The sequence below is a fragment of the Tachysurus vachellii genome, chromosome 4 (assembly GCF_030014155.1).
Source record: "Tachysurus vachellii isolate PV-2020 chromosome 4, HZAU_Pvac_v1, whole genome shotgun sequence".
In the NCBI taxonomy this organism is placed as follows: domain Eukaryota; kingdom Metazoa; phylum Chordata; class Actinopteri; order Siluriformes; family Bagridae; genus Tachysurus; species Tachysurus vachellii.
The window spans coordinates 25516757-25535639 of record NC_083463.1 but is presented as its reverse complement, the minus strand read 5'-3'; the positions used below and the strand labels follow the sequence as shown (position 1 = coordinate 25535639).

The 18883-nt window shown below is 36.2% G+C and overlaps 3 protein-coding genes across 5 annotated transcripts in view; 1 reads left to right on the top strand and 2 right to left on the bottom strand.

The window, feature by feature from the left end:
* gpr180 (G protein-coupled receptor 180) overlaps nucleotides 1–5237 on the top strand; it is an 8069-nt gene extending 2832 nt beyond the window's left edge. Inside the window, exons 4-9 of the mRNA XM_060867161.1 lie at nucleotides 921–1101; nucleotides 1208–1257; nucleotides 1376–1533; nucleotides 2294–2485; nucleotides 3802–3879; nucleotides 3983–5237. Coding sequence (XP_060723144.1) covers nucleotides 921–1101; nucleotides 1208–1257; nucleotides 1376–1533; nucleotides 2294–2485; nucleotides 3802–3879; nucleotides 3983–4135 — 812 coding nt within the window. The 3' untranslated portion in view covers nucleotides 4136–5237. The remainder of the gene's footprint in view (nucleotides 1–920; nucleotides 1102–1207; nucleotides 1258–1375; nucleotides 1534–2293; nucleotides 2486–3801; nucleotides 3880–3982) is intronic.
* A 2146-nt stretch (nucleotides 5238–7383) lies between these two features.
* On the bottom strand, nucleotides 7384–8415 carry LOC132844008 (transcription factor Sox-21-A-like). The gene is made up of 2 exons (XM_060867160.1): nucleotides 8306–8415; nucleotides 7384–8210 (listed from the first exon to the last, which is right to left on the bottom strand). The coding sequence occupies exon 2, from the start codon at nucleotides 8128–8130 to the stop codon at nucleotides 7441–7443; it is 690 nt and encodes a 229-aa protein (XP_060723143.1). The 5' UTR covers nucleotides 8131–8210; nucleotides 8306–8415; the 3' UTR covers nucleotides 7384–7440.
* Nucleotides 8416–13266: 4851 nt separating this feature from the next.
* Nucleotides 13267–18883, bottom strand: part of abcc4 (ATP-binding cassette, sub-family C (CFTR/MRP), member 4) — a 37232-nt gene continuing 31615 nt past the window's right edge. For all 3 annotated transcript variants that reach the window (XM_060868531.1, XM_060868533.1, XM_060868534.1), the window contains 7 exons: nucleotides 18713–18813; nucleotides 18423–18611; nucleotides 18023–18268; nucleotides 17179–17351; nucleotides 16164–16269; nucleotides 14427–14561; nucleotides 13267–13547 (listed from right to left, as the gene is read on the bottom strand). In XM_060868531.1, coding sequence (XP_060724514.1) covers nucleotides 13458–13547; nucleotides 14427–14561; nucleotides 16164–16269; nucleotides 17179–17351; nucleotides 18023–18268; nucleotides 18423–18611; nucleotides 18713–18813 — 1040 coding nt within the window. In that variant the 3' untranslated portion in view covers nucleotides 13267–13457. The remainder of the gene's footprint in view (nucleotides 13548–14426; nucleotides 14562–16163; nucleotides 16270–17178; nucleotides 17352–18022; nucleotides 18269–18422; nucleotides 18612–18712; nucleotides 18814–18883) is intronic.

Sequence of the window (18883 nt, the reverse complement as noted above, 5' to 3'; positions counted from 1 at the left end):
ATTGATCTAGTTTGAAAAAATTGATTGACTGATTGATTGCACAACTCAGCACCATATACAGTAGAGTAAGCTGTAATGCAGTGTATGTTTTCGCACCTTGCTATTATAGCCATAATTAACCTTTTCAGCTATTTGTGCTACAGTAGTTCTTATAGCACTTCCATGAACTTTGGGTGCCAAGACACTGTTGCCAATTCATGAATCTTTCCTTTCACAAACATTTTAAAAATACACACACTTCTGCACTTTGACAGCAAAATTAAGAGGCTAAATATATGAAGAAATTTGTGCTCTATTTATTTTTTTTGGATATGTAGGTAGGAATGGCGATGCATGAGTTAAATTGTGGTAAATTATTTGGAGTTTTCACAAATATTCCAAACGCAATATCTTTTAAGCCATCAGAGAAATGATGCAAAAGTAGTTATTTGTTGAACTTTTTTTTAGTAAAAAATAATGTCTACTGTGTGAGAAGGAAATGGCATTGATCATCTCTCTCTCTACATCCCTATTGGCAACTTTGCACCATGAATTTGGGGTATTTAATTATCTTGGGCTTTGAGAATAAAGCAGGTTTAATGCACTGTTCTGCTGATGGAGGCACTTGGGCAAGCTGCCAGGTGCTCTTTTGAAGCCTATGTGAAAGTCTGATTTGACCTGAAAATTACTGTAACTACAATAAAAAAAGAATGAATGAAAATAAAAGGTCCATTTGGTGCACATTATTTGTACTCTTTGTTTAGTTATAAAGAATATGCAGTTTGTAATTAAAAGGTTGCTGTTCATGAGTTCTTATGACTAGATACTGTACATAAAAAGGTATCATTAAACAGCTGACACATAAGAGTTTACTGTTCAAGACTCAGATTTACTCAGGCTGTTATTAATGTGTGACACTGCTGGTCTTTTTTTATCCTTAGGTTTGCACAGCTTCTTCTTCTTGCTGATCTTGGCCTATTTCGTAGCTTCCTGTATCTACATGCAGCCCCTGTGGCAGGCTTTGTATAAGGGTGGTCCCATGCACACAGTGCTGAAGGTCTTGTCCACAGCTCTGTTTCTGCAAGGTCTTTCTGTGCTCTTGAACTACATCCACATGGCCAAGTGAGACTGACTACTGAGATTTGCTGTGCATTCTCTGTTTATCAGAACATTTCCTGTCATTTCTCATGCTGTATGTGTCAGTAATGGTGTCATGTTTTTTCTGCAGGTATGCTAGAGACGGAGTGGGAACACCTCTAATGGGCAACCTAGCAGAGTGTAAGTTGTCCACTATTTTAGATTTTTACACATCATTAACTCTCACTGTATTTCAAAAATCCGGACAAGGAGAAAACTATGTAAACTTTGTCAGTACTGTTTCTCTGTTTGTGTGTAGTCTGTGACATGGTGGCTCAAGTGCAGATGCTATACATGCTACTGAGTCTGTGTATGGGCTGGACACTGAGCCGAGGCAGGAAATCCCAGATTAAACCACTGCAGTGGGACTCCTCTCCTACGTCCACTGCTCTTGCTGTTGGAGGAGTTGTAACACAGGTCAGACATCATCCAGATGATCTTCTATAAATGCTAATGTTGCTAATAATAAATTAGATATCAAGGATGATTGTGTACTATTCAAAGAACATTGATTCGAATATGAAGTAATAAACACTGCACTCATTATGACAGTCAATCTTCCTTGACACCTGATGGGAAAAATAACGTTTTAGCAAGAGATTGTTTGGAGAATAGGTATTATATGAGTGATTTCATGGAGAAGTTAAAACAGGCTGGTATTTTAAGTTTATGAAAATGTAATTAATGTTTTGTTGTGATTTTTTTCTGACTACTTATAAGAATAGAAGAACTCAAGAACTATTGGAATCTCTGGTTATTGTTATCACTTTATTATAATATAATATAATATAATATATATTTTAACTAATAACTGACACTTAGGACTAAACAACTATAAACTTAAAGCAGCTTCACACATAAGGATTTAAAATGTTTACTTTAACATTATTTTAAGTTTTTTTTTAAATATTAATTCAAATAATTAAAAGTTTTTTTCAAATGATCAAGCTTTGGTATATTCAAACGGTCTGGTAGTTAAAGTTGCACATATTGGGTGACTATTGTTTTTTTCAACCTCTATTTAGTCTCATTATATAATAATCACATACAGTGGAGTAATTTGCTGAAAGTAAAGCTCAGTGATTCTATATGAATGTATTAATGCTGTTTTGTCTGTTTCTGTCTACACTACAAACTCGGCTCAGATATTTTTTACATTTTTATTATATCTTTGTAGGGAGCGTTGCTCATCTGGGAGCAGTTTGAGGACACCGAGCACCACAGTTATCATGGTTATCACAGTGTACCTGGGTTACTGCTGATGGTGCTGCGTGTTTCTCTCACACTGGTACTTGCATCAGTATTGTACCAGATTATCTCTGCAGAGCGAAGCACACTCAAAAGGGACTTCTATCTCAGCTTTGCCAAGGTAACTCATACATTTCTGTTTATTTCAAAATGACTTTACACTGGAGAAGGTTTACAGATGTCTGGGTGAAAACATCAGACATGATTGAGAAAGCATTAAGTTACTGTGTTTATAGGGTCTCTGAAAATTGTAATAAAGTGCAAACTTTGTCCAAATCAACAATCAGTTTGTGGACATCTGACCAGTCCCACCCATATGTGATTGATGAACATCCCATTCCAGATTTAGTTCACTATTTGGCATTATAATAACCACCACTTTTCTGGAATGGCTTTCCCATTTATTCTTGTGAATGTGGGAATTTGCCAATTTGGCTTTCTGAGTTTGGGCACTGATGTTGGTGAAAAAGCCTGGCATGCAGCCTGAATTCTAAATCGTTGCAAAAATGTAGACTGGGGTTGAGATTCAGGATCTGTGTAGGCCATCTGAGTTCTTCCACTAAAACCTTGGCAAACCATGTTTTTATGGACTTTGATTTGTGCATAGGGGCAAAGTTATGCTGGGGCAGGTTTGGGCCTGTTAGTTCCAGTGAAAGGAAATTATAATGCTGCAGAACAAAAAAAATTCTCTAGTCAATTGTGTGTTTCCATCATTGGTGCAAAAGTTTGGAGACGAACCACATATGGTCAGGTGTCCAAATACATTCAGTATACTGGAACTATAACATTTAGAAAACGATTAAATCATTTACACCAGTAGCAGGTCCTGAATATATATTTTACTGGGGCATGACAACATTAATTATTATTTACTTTGAAATAAAATTAAGTTGAGAGTCTAGAAATAGAATAGACTTTTGAATTTTTTGGGTAACCTCGGAATAGGCATTGGTCAGTGTAGAAGGTGTGATTCATGTCATATGTAATATTATTACATGGGATTAGGTTCAGCGCAAAATAAAGCCAAGACGGACACATTTTTGATGTACAGACATCCACTCCTTAATCTCCCTTCCCCTCTCTTTCTTTCATATTTGTAATATATCTTACAATAGAAATGGTTCTGTACATCATAGACACTCTCTGCATTTACACTTCACATTTGAATGCTTTCTTGTGAATTCTATGGAGTAAATCGTGATCTTGGTGGCTGCAGAGTATTTACTAGTGCACAGTTACAATTCTGGTATTGTTATAAAGAAAGAAAAACAAACAGATCCCATTTCTGTCAGATCAAATTTTTGTGTGTAATTCGAATATATAAAGTATTTAAACTTGAAATTTGCAATAATTCATCAACAGTTATATGATTTGAATTTGAATTGTGATAGTCCTTATTCTCTCATTTTCATAATTAATAAAAAAAATGTATCTTAGGGCTGTTTCCTGTGGTTTCTGTGTCACCCAGTCCTTGTTCTCCTTTCCATCCTGTTCAGTGAGCATCAAAAAGAAAAGGTAAGAAAGCTACTTCTGACATTATGATTTCAATAAATTTAATTAGTTTGTGTAAAAGATCAAACTGAGCTTCTGTATTTTTTTTTTGGTGGTTGTGTTTTAGGTCATAACTATTGGTGTGATTCTGTGCCAGTCCATCTCAGTGGTGGTCTTGTATAGGCTATTCCTCTCTCGTAGTCTTTACTGGGAAGTGTCATCACTTTCCTCTGTGACACTTCCCCTAACCATGTCCAGGGGCCAGCGGGGACGATACTGACGTGCAGTTCTCATACTACACTATTCATACCAGTCCGTAAAGAGCGCAGGGCCGCTCCAGAAGAAACGCTTTGCTGGTAGATGGAGCAAAAGGTGTGTATGGAGAAAAATCACGTGTATCATCATGTATACGTTACCTTGCACATGCATTATATCATATGCATTGTTGCAGGCAGGGATAATATACAACAGCTAAGCCATCTGAAAAATAAGAACTTGTATGATGTATTAAGTTAGACATGCAGGGCTGAGATTTTGTTGCAGATTAGCAATATTTCATCAGTTTAAGAATCCCCATAAACTAAAAAAATTACATTGTAGATAATCATGTTGCTGATGTATGGATACAAAGGATACAAAGACACACTGAGTGGTTTGATGAGGATGAAAATATAATTCATTTGCTATGGACTTCATAGTCACCAAACTTCCACCAGTTTAAGACCTTTATGAGATTTTGGAGTGACATGTTAGGCTGCAGGCATTTAGGCTGTTTTAAGAACACCAGCTAAGGTTTGGAAGAATGGCATTCATCCATTCACTACAGTTGCACATTCAAGGAGCAATGAAGCGGATTTGCTAAGACCAATGATATTGTTTTTTCCTTTAATTTGTTACCTGTCTCTGGCATCTAGATAATCTAGTTTTAAAAAGCTGGAACATGGGACTGGTTCAATGTGGCACAGTGGCCCATAGGTGTGACTGAGTATGTTCACAGCACTCTGCGATGGACAGGTGTTTGATCCAGAGTGTATTTCATCCTAGGCTCTGGATACACCGTGACCCTGACAAGGCAGTTACTGAAGATGAATGAATGTTGCTGGTTATGGAATCATAATAATACAGAATCCCAATGATTTACAATAAATAAATGGAGCAATGGGATAAATATGCATTTTCACACAGAACTGTTACATGCATGCTTTTATAACTAAACTTGAATAAAGATGCCAGTGTTTGATGTCTGAATTAGTAAGTACATTTAATATTGTATGTGGTTTGATGTTCACTTTCACAAGTGCCTGAAATGACAATCACTTTGCCAGTGAAAAAGTCTAATGTGTTTGCTTTGTTGATTAATAAAAACAGAGACTGAGACTATATATTGATATGTTTATCTGGGTACACTCTTTATAAGCAAAAACCTGTGGTTATTATGAAATATATGATATGTCATTGTCTGGATATATCAATGTTGATATACAAGGATGTTGCATTTATGATGTCTTATTATACCTGGGTTTCTCCACTGGGGAGCACTATGTAGCCTTTTAGCATCAATTACAGCATGTCCTTGATAAATGTCAAACACTCCATGAACCTGGCTTTTTAACTGCAGTTGAGTGCAAGCACTAGCATGTCCTTAGGAACAAAAATGTAATTAAACTAGGACAACATTTCAAACTGCTCAAAGGATTAAAGTTAAAAACGCAGTTATGTATCCAAGAACCCAGGTATAGAAAGAGAATAACAGACAATTGTGGTACATCATATTGCATTTTTTTTAGGCTATGAACAATCTCAAATGATGCTAATAAACTGGTAAATCCAAACCATGTTCAAATTCATCTGTGCAATCCAACTGTGTGTTCAATTTATCCACCTATCCATTAAAAATATCATTCCACATGGGTATATTTCTCTTACTAACATAATTTATATCAATCATGCTACAGCGATTGGAATAAAAGAATCATTTGTTGTGTACTAAGGCATGTCTACAGGATTTGTAGTGAGAACATATTTAAGGTGAAGGGTTGGGGGATTTCAGGTAAAATAATAAATTGCTTGCTAATGTAGCTTGTTTTGTATTTTCATTTTGTGTAATGGTAGTTTAATAGAATGTGTTATTCCTAATAGTTTATCATGTTTATATTTTATTCTGAAAAAAATTCTCATTTTCATCTAAGAAACGTGTGTGATATTTAATACTAACAGTAAATTGTAATGAAATATGAGTCTTATGAAAAGAAGTAAATCAATATCCATTATGTGATTAGAGATTGTTCTTAATGCCCAGGTTCCCAACCCTGGTTCTACAGTGTTCCCTGTACTTCTGTCTAGGCTCTGGATTCACTGTAACTGACAAGTACTGTACGAAGTATAGAAAGTTCACAAGTTTAATGGAATCCCACTATGAAAGATCTTTCATGTGAATCATTACAATAAATCTGGTCTGTTTATTACAAAAAGAGTCATGAATAAAGATTCTTGACTGTACATGGCAATGGGTACATATGCAGTTGCACACAACTAATACAGTCACATACGTTTTTTAACTAAAAAGGTTTGTGGTCTGAAATACATTATTATTGTACATGGTTTGAGGGTCATTTTTACAAGTGCCTGAAATGAAAATCACTTTAAAAAAGACAGAATGTGATTCTCATGGAAACCAGTTTAGATTATGTGATGGAAACAAGTAGAGATTTTTTATGCAACCTGGTTTCACAGTCCACCCTGTAGCCTAATCTAATGTTAATTAGCTGATAACTTGGTGTTGCGATCAGGACTCAAGCATCAGGATTGGTAACTTGTGTTTTTAGGTTTAGAAATAAAATTACACTGTATTAAATAATTTATTTTAATAACTCGGCCATGTCATATTTATCTTTATTAATACCAAAAGCTGAACCAGATCCCTATGTTACATTTCCAAGTTAAGTTTGGTGCTTGACCACGATGTGCATAGACTGTTAAAAAAAATTACTATAAGACTATTTATTAAAACCTATATGTACAACACAGTTATGAAATAAGGTTGCAAACAAAGGCCCCTATCTGATTTACTACAGAGGTGATAATCACGCTTTCTTAATAATAATGTTTATTATCCAAACCTCTCTGCCCAAATTTATCCTGCTTACTTCTAAATGACTTCATATTGCTTTAATGTTTATTATGTATGCAGTTGCTGCCTTCTGAAAGACCCATTTATTGAAATCAAATACTGGATATAACATGCCAAGTGCATTTCGTCTCTTTTTATCCCTTTAATTACTTTAGGTGTGTGAGAATAAACTGAAGTAAGAAATTATCTGACGGGGGAAAAAAAAAAGTGTTTCCAAAAAGTTGAACTAAATATTAAATACTAATAACTAACTCAGTTTGGTGTCTTGGTAAAGATTCTTCAGCACATAGATTTAGAACAATGGACAGTATTTTATTTCGTTATTATTATTATTGTTGTTGTTGGTAAACATATAGGTTCAGGTACAGTGTGAGATGCACAAAAGCTTTTTTCCCCATTATAAAGAGTCCTTACAGCTCACTACAATAAAGTGGTATAGATATATGATGTGTCTATCATAAGGCTGCGGTAAATGCTGAGTAAGGTTCGTGCAGAGTTTTGCGCATTCCAGGCAAAACCACATAAGCTAAAGGAGGAGGCTGAGGCGCAGAGGTCGCCCACACTGGGCAGTTACAGGGCATCATGTAGGCAGGGTTGCCCGGAGACGGGTGAGTGTGCGTGGCACCAACAAGCCCCATTGTAGGAAAGGCAACAACGCGTCCGGAATAGTCCAGAGAGGTGTGTGGATATGAGTTCGCCGACAATTCTGCCATTTTGGAGTGTATGTCCAGGTAAGAGTAAGGGGTCGGTGGTACAGCGTGACTGAGGAGCATTCTGGCGGCGGCTACAGCAGCAGCAGTCTTTTCAGGATTTGTTAATACCCCTTTGAGTGCGTCCTGCTCTCCAAGGTTATAAGCCACATTACACTGATAGCGGTCCTTCTTCACGGAGCTCTTTGGTTTGCGCCGCGGTCTGTATTTGTAGTCCGGATGCTCCTTCATGTGAACCGCGCGGAGACGCTTGGCCTCGTCGATAAAGGGTCTTTTCTCTGAGTCTGACAGAAGTTTCCACTCTCCTCCGAGCCGTTTGCTGATCTCAGAATTGTGCATCTTAGGGTTATCGAGTGCCATCTTCCGTCTCTGGGCTCTGGACCAGACCATAAACGCATTCATAGGACGCTTTACATGGTCCGTTTGTTTCGACATTTCCCAGCTGATTTAGGCAGGTTGCCTCCTTCTTAAGTTCCAAACACCACCTCAAATGCGCGTGACACAACTTTGTATTCCTGGTGTATAAACAATAAATACACATCAGAGCACATAAAAACTTTTCTAGTGTAAACTACTATAGAGTTTAGTGTCCTGTGAGCATCTCTGTTACCTTTTCCAGATCCATTTATTCAGCACTCCACGAATGGAACCAGCTTTCAGGGCACATAACAGCAGGTAAACCGGCACTTAATGTTGACTTGCTTTCCGACAGGTGCTCTGTGATTAATGCACTTGGCTATAAGAGATGATCCGTTAAGTAAAGTGAGCGATAGAACCTCCTACTGAGACGCACCCGACTATGACGTCACAGTGGAGACAGAAACGCGCCCCTTTTCTTACCTCGGGCCACGAGACCAGGAAGGCCCTAGATTTGCTTTGTGCACAACACAAAACCAATAGGTGATTTTGGGTGACATTAGATTGCATTATCTGCTATCATCACAAATGAAAGTACTTTGTTATTCCAAAAAGATATTTAAAAAGGATATTAGTAGTTAGGCTTGTAAGATAATAATAGTGGAGAACCTATTTTCTGTGTCTTTACCATTTAAGCAGTGCATATATATATATATATATATATATATATATATATATATATATATATATATATATATATATATAATATATATATATATATATATATATATATATATATATATAGAGAGAGAGAGAGAGAGAGAGAGAGATAGATAGTTATTTTAGACCTAGTCAGTTTATCTGAAACAAAACATGTTTACACAAACAATACATAATATAAAATGTTTAATTAAGAGGGACCAGTGAAATCATGTTATATTGGCTATAAAATGAAAAATGTTAATTTCTCAAATTTTCACATTTTATTTTAATTTGAAATTGAAAAAAGATTACACATCTTATAAAAATAATACGTTATAAATTTGTATTGTGTGATTTCACAACCCTAGGATTTTACACTCATGGTGATGAAGATAACTGTTCATTTATACTCTGCTTTATTTCTTTTTTTTTATTTTAACCTATTATAAATGATAGATTATATATGTGGATAAGATCAATTGCACCTAGCTGTGTGAGTATGAGATGAGTATGAGTATGTGATGGACTGACATGCATAGAGGATGAATTCCTGCTTATTTCCAAGTGTTTCTGGGATAAGCATCTAATCAGGTTTAAAAACAGTTACTGAAAGTGGGTGAGTGAAACTCAAATTGTACTGGGTTTTTAGAGCTTATTATTATTATTATTATTATTATTATTATTATTATTATATTTTAATTAACAAATATTTGAGGCAGCAGATCTGTCAGGTCAACATTTTATTATTTTTGGTTAATGTTTTCCTATCATCACTTTATATATTTCAGTAAAGGAACATTTTCAAAATGGCAGACGATCTGTAATTGTTCTTTTTTTTTGCAGCGTTTGGTCATACAGTATTTTGAGAGAATCATGGGGGTCTGGATAACACCAGAATGATACAATAAAAGGTAATTAAAGAGTCAGATGACTCCACTTTGCTCCTCCCTCACCCTTTTTACTTTTTGCTGATCTTAAAGCTGGGGTTGCATGAGTGATCTGAATTCTCTCTCAAGGATAAGCTCATTTAGTGTTTAAAGAAAGTTATTTTGAGGAAAGGGAAGGAGCATTGTATTTAAAAAAAAGGCTTTCACTGCACATCATTGAAGAGGGCCCCTTCTCTTTGGACAGCTGTGCATTCCCTTTAACTTTTCACAATGATGTAACCATGGTGCCACAGCTTATGGTATTCTGTGCATTCAGAAGAAAAGGAGTGTACACAAGTAAACATGAAGTAACTGAGATTGGTTTATACTTAGTTAATATTTAATAAAACATTTGAATAAAAAAAGTCAAGGCTTTTTTTGCAATTTGAAAGACCAGAAGCAATTTTATATGCATTATATATTATATAAGTAAATATAATAGGTATATTGTAATATGTCGCTGCTTGCTTTACTCATTGTGCCAACCATAATGAGCTTCCTTCCACTCCAGTGTCTATCTCAGTGTCCTTCTCATTAACCAAGAATCCATTTGATATAATAAGCTGTTTTGTTGGATGTTTTTGTGCCGTGTAATGAATCTAATGATTGTGAAAAGAAGGATGAGGACAACTCCAATGAGAGAGAAAGATGGTCACACTGTGTGGCTAATGCCCTGAAATTTGTGCTGCTTGTGAATGAGGACAATAAGAATGAATGGCAAGACAATGACCAGTGCTTTTTGTCCACTCAATTTGTCTTTGGTCTTTTGACCTATTCACATTCATTGGGGGCTTTCTGGAACTGCTTTGGGAGAAAAGCTGCTAAGAGCTGTTCTACTCCCAAGCCACAGTTTTTCAATGAATCAGAAGGGCAGAGAGCACTGGGGCCCTCATCTATCAGCAAGGCAGCATGGTTTAAAGAAAGGGCTCAGCATCCTAAGGAAATAGAAATTAAAAACGTAAGAAAGGAAATGAAAGACGAATTGTATAGCGTTGTATAGTTTTGTTAACGGTTGCTGGAATAGAAACCGTTTATTTAAATATGAATTTTGTTCCCAATTTGTTTCAAATTGAAAAAACAACTTTCAGATTTTTATTTAAAATTAAAAAAAAAAAACTTTTAATTTCAGGAATTTTACCATAGGCACAGACACTTTAATAACTAAAATAATCTTTAGGAATTTTATCTATCATAAACATGGGAGAATTGTAATATTCTTATATATATATTATATATGGGTATATTTTAAACAGTCCACCACAAACATATTTCATGTTTAGTATATCTGTAGTGTTGTGCATTCTGCTGATTGGTTGATGTGTAGGTGTGTCCAGTTTTGTGCACGTGATTATAACGTGATTATATTTGGTGACAAATCATCTGTGGTTTTTAATCAAGGGTGTTAGAGTAATATTAAATATCAAATACCATTTAACCCCTATTTAAGATTCTTACCCTGAAACAAAACTCAGCATTGTTTTCAACTTCCAGGATGTGTGTGGTTCATGCATCACGCTCCTGTTTCATGTAAGTATGTAGACTTAACCCAGTGTTATGCTTAAAGGCCAAGTTGTCCTTTTTATTCTTCAGTTGAATAAAATTTGGACTTGGGTAAATCACGTCTATTTGGGGAAAAGGATTGCATTTTAAATATAAGCCAACAATTTCCTACTAGGTAAGAGCTCACCTTTTGTATTTAACTCATTACAATAGGTTTTACTGTCATTAGAGTAATCTTACTGAATCCTTACTGACAATTGTCTGAAGTTTGAGTAATCCTAGCCAAACAACTTAGCTGGATTTAGTTTTGGAAACGCTGATTTTCTCTAGACTCATGACATGCTTATGTTGATTGATCTTAAGTCCAAAGCATTATCATCACCCACAAAACTCCACAGAATTGCAAGAGCACAAAATGAATGATAAAGACTAAAAACAAAAGTGGACATTATTTTGAAGTGAAATTTAAAGCAGAAGTCTGTTATTTTTATTACTCAATTCTATGGCAATAGAACAATTAACAACACTAATAATAATAATAATAATAATAATAATAATATTTTCATTGTTTTAATTTTCCATTACTGGGACATGTTTATAGGTATGAAAAGACACAGTATTATTTGACTTTCTTGCTTTTGTCATAATGGAAAGCTTAGTTTTGTGTCTTAGTTTAGGGGCCTGTTAGCTTGCTTGCTTTGTTTAGGATATACTTTAATGCCAACATTATACAATTATAATGTAAATATATACAATATAATGTTAACCTAGTAAATTCTAGGTTAACAAAATCATTTTATAATGTGTTTTTGTTAATGTAGTCATGTTAGTACATTTGCAAATTACCTTAGACTTTTAATGCATAAATTTACTCACACTCAGGAGCTCGATTAGGACACACACATTTTTCCGAATTTCATGAATACGAAGTTTCTTGTGTAAACACTTGAACTATTTCATATCCAGCTTGATAAATAAGGCTCACTGTAAGTAGCTTTAATAGGACTTGCCTAGGATTTTGCCTATCAGATCCCTTGGGTGCATAGCATAGGTTACCATTACTACACATGCTGTGTAGCCTAATTTGGTATAAGATTACTGCTTGAGGGTGGCATACCAGATATCTTCAATAATAATAGATTTGCTTATCCATTTCATATTTGCCCCCAACCTTTTGCATTAAAAGCCCCTTTGTAAAAGTGTCGAGCCACACATTCCTTTACGAGAATTCACATCTTTGAACTAGACACAATGGGACCCTCCCCTGCAAACATCTCACACTTTTGTTTACCCATCGAAGAAGAGAAAGGAGCAAGGTATCGTTTACGCACTAAGGATGTTATAGAAGCAAATGGAGAGGGAAAAGAGATGAGATTTGACACCTGTTTGGTCCAACAATGCTCCTGCTCACAGTGCACAGATTTCCAAGTTTAATACACAGAAAAGAACATTTAAAAAATATATAAACATAAAGTATAGATGCCAATCACTGAACAAACTGGAAATAATCTTAATATAATAATAACAATAATCTCATTTTTGGGTCAGCATTACTACCTAGATAATTAAATATTCTTTAAACTTTAGGCTTTTCATTAACTAAATCCACTGTAGAATGAATGATAAGTTATATAGTTCCTAAGCAGGATTTCAGCATATGTGCTAGACAAATTGCACAAGACAGCTGACTACATTGAATTCCCAAACACTGGGAGTTCTTTACTCCATTCAGCCTTGCAAAAGGAAAAAATATTCATATATGCAGTGTGCGTGGTGTAGATAAGAAATATTCCACTCTTCCCTATGGAGTCAAGGCTGGTCTAGCAGCAAAAAGGGAATGGATCCCCATGGTTTTTGAATGTGATATTCAAGAAGAACATAAGGATCTCAAAGCTTCAAGGGCGGTTTCTTGGCCTTCAGCAGGATTGACCGGATCTGGCATTTTAGCATTGAGACCTCCCAAAGTCATTTATATTCATTGTTCAAGCATATAATTGAACACAAATAGATTTCAAATGAACACAGGTGTACCCTGTTTAATATATTTAGTGTGATCTCTTGAAGAAAAAATTCTAGTCCAAATGTATTTTTGTACTGAATCACTTTAATCTGAGCAGAAAAAAAGGCATTCCAATATAATTAAATCTGATGTTGCAACAAAAAAAAGGGTGTAAATACATTCATAAATACATATACATTAATGATTTCTGATGTCTGTGCATAACTTGAGTCTTCAGTTGAAGGGTGTTGTGGACTAGTTGCAGGAAGCCTCCAAACTTACAGAGCAGTCTCAAAGATGACCAGGTTAACTTCTTTACTGGAGGTCAGGCCATTGGCCAACTTTGGCTGTCGGCAGTTCATATATGCCTGCAGATAGTGGAGATAGCACAAGTGAGTAAGCAGCTAAGCATATGCTCAAGTCCCTTTCTGTAGACTTTAAAGGATATGAAAATTACCTCATTTTTCCTTTCTAACCAGCAAAGTACTTCTAAACATGAGCATGTGCACAATAGACAAGTGAACAAAAATTCCCCCTTCTTTAATTTCATTATTTTCCACGACTCAAAGCCTTACATGGTTTGAGCACGGATTAGATAAAAACGAAGTGTACTGAAAAGAAAAAGTGCAGACAACACAAAGAGTGACCAAAAGCAGTTGGCTACAGTATCAGATGTACTCCCAATTGTGCTTGCATTCATAAGAAACAAAGGAAGAGTGGTGCAGTATCAGATGATGTGTGTTTGAAAAGCACAGCAGTAATCTCCAGAGGGCTAGCTTTGTGAATTAACTCAGCAGTGTGGGAGGCAGAGGGGAACCTGATCCAAAGAAAGACTGGGGGTGTCGAGCGGGGGTGTTGGGGTGGAGTAAAAGGCTCCTACAATACCTCCCCATCAACCTGCCAAAGGAGAGGGATAACTGATACAGAGTAAGGGGACAATGGCCAGAGCTCTTTCAAACAGGTTTGTGCTTTTCTGTCACAGGTACAGTGATATACACAGATAGAGAACAGGATGGGAGAAAAGAGGACACGTTTATGCAGAAAACTCCATGGCTATGTTCACGTGTGTGCACAGAACCACTGTATGTTTAAAGCCAGCGTTTGATTGTCCTATACATGTGTTCAGGTGGATTTGTGTGTGTGCATTTTAGGCATGACTGAATATGTAAAGAAACAAATATATGTCAGAACACAAGTAGGTGAATGAATAAAAAAGTGTGAAATGTAGTGAAATGTATATTTTGTACCTGTTTTGCCAGCTGAATTAAAGACCCTGCCTCTGCCTTTCCTGTCTGTTGCACCATCTTGTAAAAGATTCCATCCTTGTTCTGAAGGAGCACATGGGGCTCATCATATTCATGTATACGTCCACCATCAAGAACCTGCAAGCAAGAGACTTTCTGTTTCAGGGGATTTAAGGAAGAGCCTCTAAACAATACTTACAGTGTGACCTAATCATCATAGAGGGAGATTAATATTTGCATTCACTGTCAGCTTTTTGAGACCTTGATCAGCAGTAATGGCAGCAATGAGTAAGCCAGTAAGCTGTAATAACATCAGTAAGACCAGGCGTTAGTGTGAGGCAAACAGTAATTATGTGAAGTATGAAATGTGAAGCTAGTCATAGTCACATGTTTTTTTTTGTGTGTGCGCTCGCGTGCATGTCTTTTTACGGTTCGTGTGTGTAAGTGAATTGAACACATGGCAGAGACTGAAAGTAGTACGAGTCAGTGTGATTAACTGTTGCTGTGTGTTCCTAGGTGAGACAACAGAGATAATGCAGTGTTCAAACAAAATTCAAGCCTACATGAATTGGGTAAGCCATGTACAGCAGTTAAAACCTGCAGTGATTTACCCCCACCAGATTTTTATTATTTTTGTACGTCACAATAAATAGTTTTGTATCCTCACACGGAGGAAGAAAACAAAATCAACACTCAAGTGTAACACACATGCAAAAATTGAAAAAAAGAACTCAAGAAGGGAACAAATAATTTTTTTCAGCATTGTATATAGATGTTCATACTACATATTAGACTTGACCATGTTCTAAATCCACAACCAAAAACCCTTCTTCAGTAAGCTAGAAATTCATAGGCATAGTTTCTGCTACTCAGGAAGGTCAGGAAGGTCCTGTTTATTAATTAAACACAAACCTTGCTTTATACCTCATTGCTATATGATGATGAACAATAATGCATCATACAATAAAACATCTTGGCTAAATTGAATCACATTACTAAATTTATCATACAGCAAATGTGGCTTAAAAGGTCACTTGTTCACTAGTCGTATTTCTTTGTGTAATTAATTAGGCAGAGACAGCCATTCAGACCACACTGCTGGTTTCAAAGTGATAAAAGCCAATACAAACAGATTTCCATGCTGTTTATACTATCCTGAAATTACAAAATTATATAATAGCAGTAAAATCCAATGTGCAGAAATCATACATCATGCTCTGAAGTATTTATTACAACAACTTACAATTCACATGGAAACACTTTGTTGTGTGTCACCTCATTTACACAAGCCCCTATTTGTTTCACAAGCTCTTGGACAATGCGAGGTGCGCACAGCACAAAATGACACCATCACATTATAAAATCTCCTCAATTCCTCTGGCAGCAGGCTTTGTACAGCCACAAAAAGAACTATAATAGTAAGATCGAAGATAATGCTGAACATCAGTGGAGTTAAGTTTCCACACATTGCATCTCTGTGCCTTTCATCTGTATTAAGCATCTATATACATTCTTTGTAAAAGTATGTATTAACCTGGTAAACCTGCAACAAACATTGCTCCTTACATACTGTTTGCAAATAGCCGTGCTACAGCCCTTCCCCTGAACCTAAAACAGTCCCTTGCTGTTTCGGTGACACCTCAGCTAAGACTGTGTTTTCTGTTAGTTAAGAGCACCAACTAAATCCTTTTGAGGAAGAAAACAAAACCACAGGGAGTGAAACTGCTCTGTGCCACTCACAAGTATTCGGTCACTATCTATGATTGTGTTGAGTCTGTGGGCGATGGTTAGGACAGTGCAATCCTGAAACTTCTCCCGGATGGTCTTCTGAATGAGGTCATCTGTTCTGTAAAACGCACAGGCACACACACAAAGAATAGCTTTTCAACAAGATGTGAGTGAATGCTGTGTAATTCATACTGATTGCCAGAAGGGCATGAGTTCACTTCAAGAGGCCAGGTACCTGATTAAACATTACAACTTGGCAAAGTCACAACTGAGAGAGCAATGTTTATAATAAATGATACACACTTTAATTGCCAAATATTTTCAGCTTAAAATGGCCATAAATCAGTTTTTTGCCGTTTCAATCATAATACTAATTAAAATAGTGGTCCTAATGTGAGGATTTAAGAGCAATATGCAACCTATGCACATGCAAACATTTTACAGTGGTTGATGATGAATCTTCCATATTCAAATCATGGGCTTTGCAAGTGTACCCTGAATTTCTTGTCAAATGTGACAGGACAATAGATGGGACAAAATAAGGAGGATATTTGCTTAAGTTTCAGCGTTCAGCAGGATAACCAAAAACAAAATTCAAAAGCGTGATAGCCGTACGGCCTATACCTATTCTAGCATAGCTGGAAAATAATCCAAAGCCTGAATCCCAACTGGATTACTACAGTATGCTATACGATCTAAGAGGCAGTATTATAACAAAATGTAGGAAGCAACTGGATTCCATGAATATTAATTTAGCTGCTGTTATATTAATTGTACACAAAAAGAAAACATTGCAACCCTAAATATAAAGAAAAAAGAAAGGAGAGTGTGAGATCTTTACAAATAGTCCACAATCAGCAGCTAAACAAAGTTTTTAGCTGTTCTGAAATAGTACTATATTAATGAGTTAGAAACAGGTCCTGTATCATCTATTGTGTTTGGGGCAAAATTTCATAATTTCATAATTTATCATAACAATAGTATATCATCATAAAATCCAGCCATAGTCTATTTTTGTTGAACTCACCTGGGGTCTACATTAGCTGTGGCTTCGTCAATAATGAGGATTCGGTTCTTCCTCAGAATGGCCCTGGCAAGACACACAAGTTGCCGCTGACCAACGCTGAAGTTAGTACCAGATTCAGCCAGAACTGTCTCTAGCTTACCAGGCAACTCCTCCACCACAGATTTCAGCTGGACCTAAAAGTGTATACATGTGAATATATAAGTAAAAGCTGGGGGTATGAGCATGGACAAAAGTGTACACTGTTTTTAATGAAATATATCTAAGTACGTTTACATTTTACGTTTATTATATTATAGTATAGAATAGTATAGTATAATACATCTTTATCGGCTATACGCCTACACAAAAACCACCAGTTTCAAAAATATGGCATGTAATGATAACTAGTAATTGTATATGTACAATGTACAGTCAGGTCCTTTAATATTTGAACATTGTAAAAGTTTTTATTATTTTAGCCTTTTCTAATATAATAGTGAATAAGTGCTCAAACTGCAGACTTTCAGCTTTAATTAAAGGATATCTATGTCAAATTCAACAGACAAGAGAAAGGGAACCAATCATGAATTGAAACATACCACCTCATCTTATGGCATATACTTGTTTTGGCTTCCAGTGGAACTGTGACAAGTGATGTTTGACAAATTACGTTTAGTTTTTTCAAAAGGCCGGTCTAGTAAAAAGTCACTTGATATGGATGTAACTAGCCTCAGATTAAATCTGAAAGCCTTCACTTAAAGCTTATTTTTATTTTATTTCGATTCCAATATACAGTACTGTGGTAGTCACGGAAATAGAAATAACTTTGTCAATGTTTATGGACCTATGTGTACAGAATATATACCTCTTCTAATGCATTCCATAAATCTTTGTCCGAGTGCTCCTGGAAGGGGTCTAGGTTCTTTCTCATGGTGCCAGTGAATAACACTGGATCTTGTGGGATAATAGATATCTTCTGGCGAAGGTCATGCAGGCCAATATCAGAAATTAACACACCGTCCACATAGATTTTTCCTTGTGGCTCTGCCAGGCGGAACAGTGCTGAGATAAGAGTACTCTTTCCTGCTCCAGTTCTACCAACGATGCCAACCTTACCAATATAACAGATAAAGACATTCGGTTGAACATCAAGGACACAGTTCAAGCATATAAAGTTAAGTTTAATGCTAATAGATTTACAGTAAAGGAAAATGATGGATGCATATGTTGATAGATGCATAAATGGCATGCATGATTTGGCTTACCTTCTCCTTGGGTCTGAACAATGCTGTTAGATTTTTTAACACTAGAGGCCCATTGGAACAGTAGGAGAAGTTAACCTGATCAAAAGTAATCAACCCCTTGCTTGGCCACCCAGGAGGAGGCTTCTGTGTTTCCCAGGCTGCTTCATTCTCCAGCTCTGTGTATTCCATCACTCTTTCTACCGAGGTCATCTACATCAAAACATCACTTGCTGTAGGTGATGCATCAACCAAATAAGTACAAAATCGTTTCCTTAAAATCAATACCAATGTGGATAAAAAGAAGGTCTTACCAGATTCTCAACTTCAGCACTCTGTCTGACACCCCACTGGAACATGCCCATCAACGTTACAGCATAGGACAAGGCTAATCCAACAGCACCTGCCTCCAAGCCTGAAAAATACAGCAGAACTGTCATCATCATCAAAGCTTACACATTAATATCCATAAAATTAAAATCCAT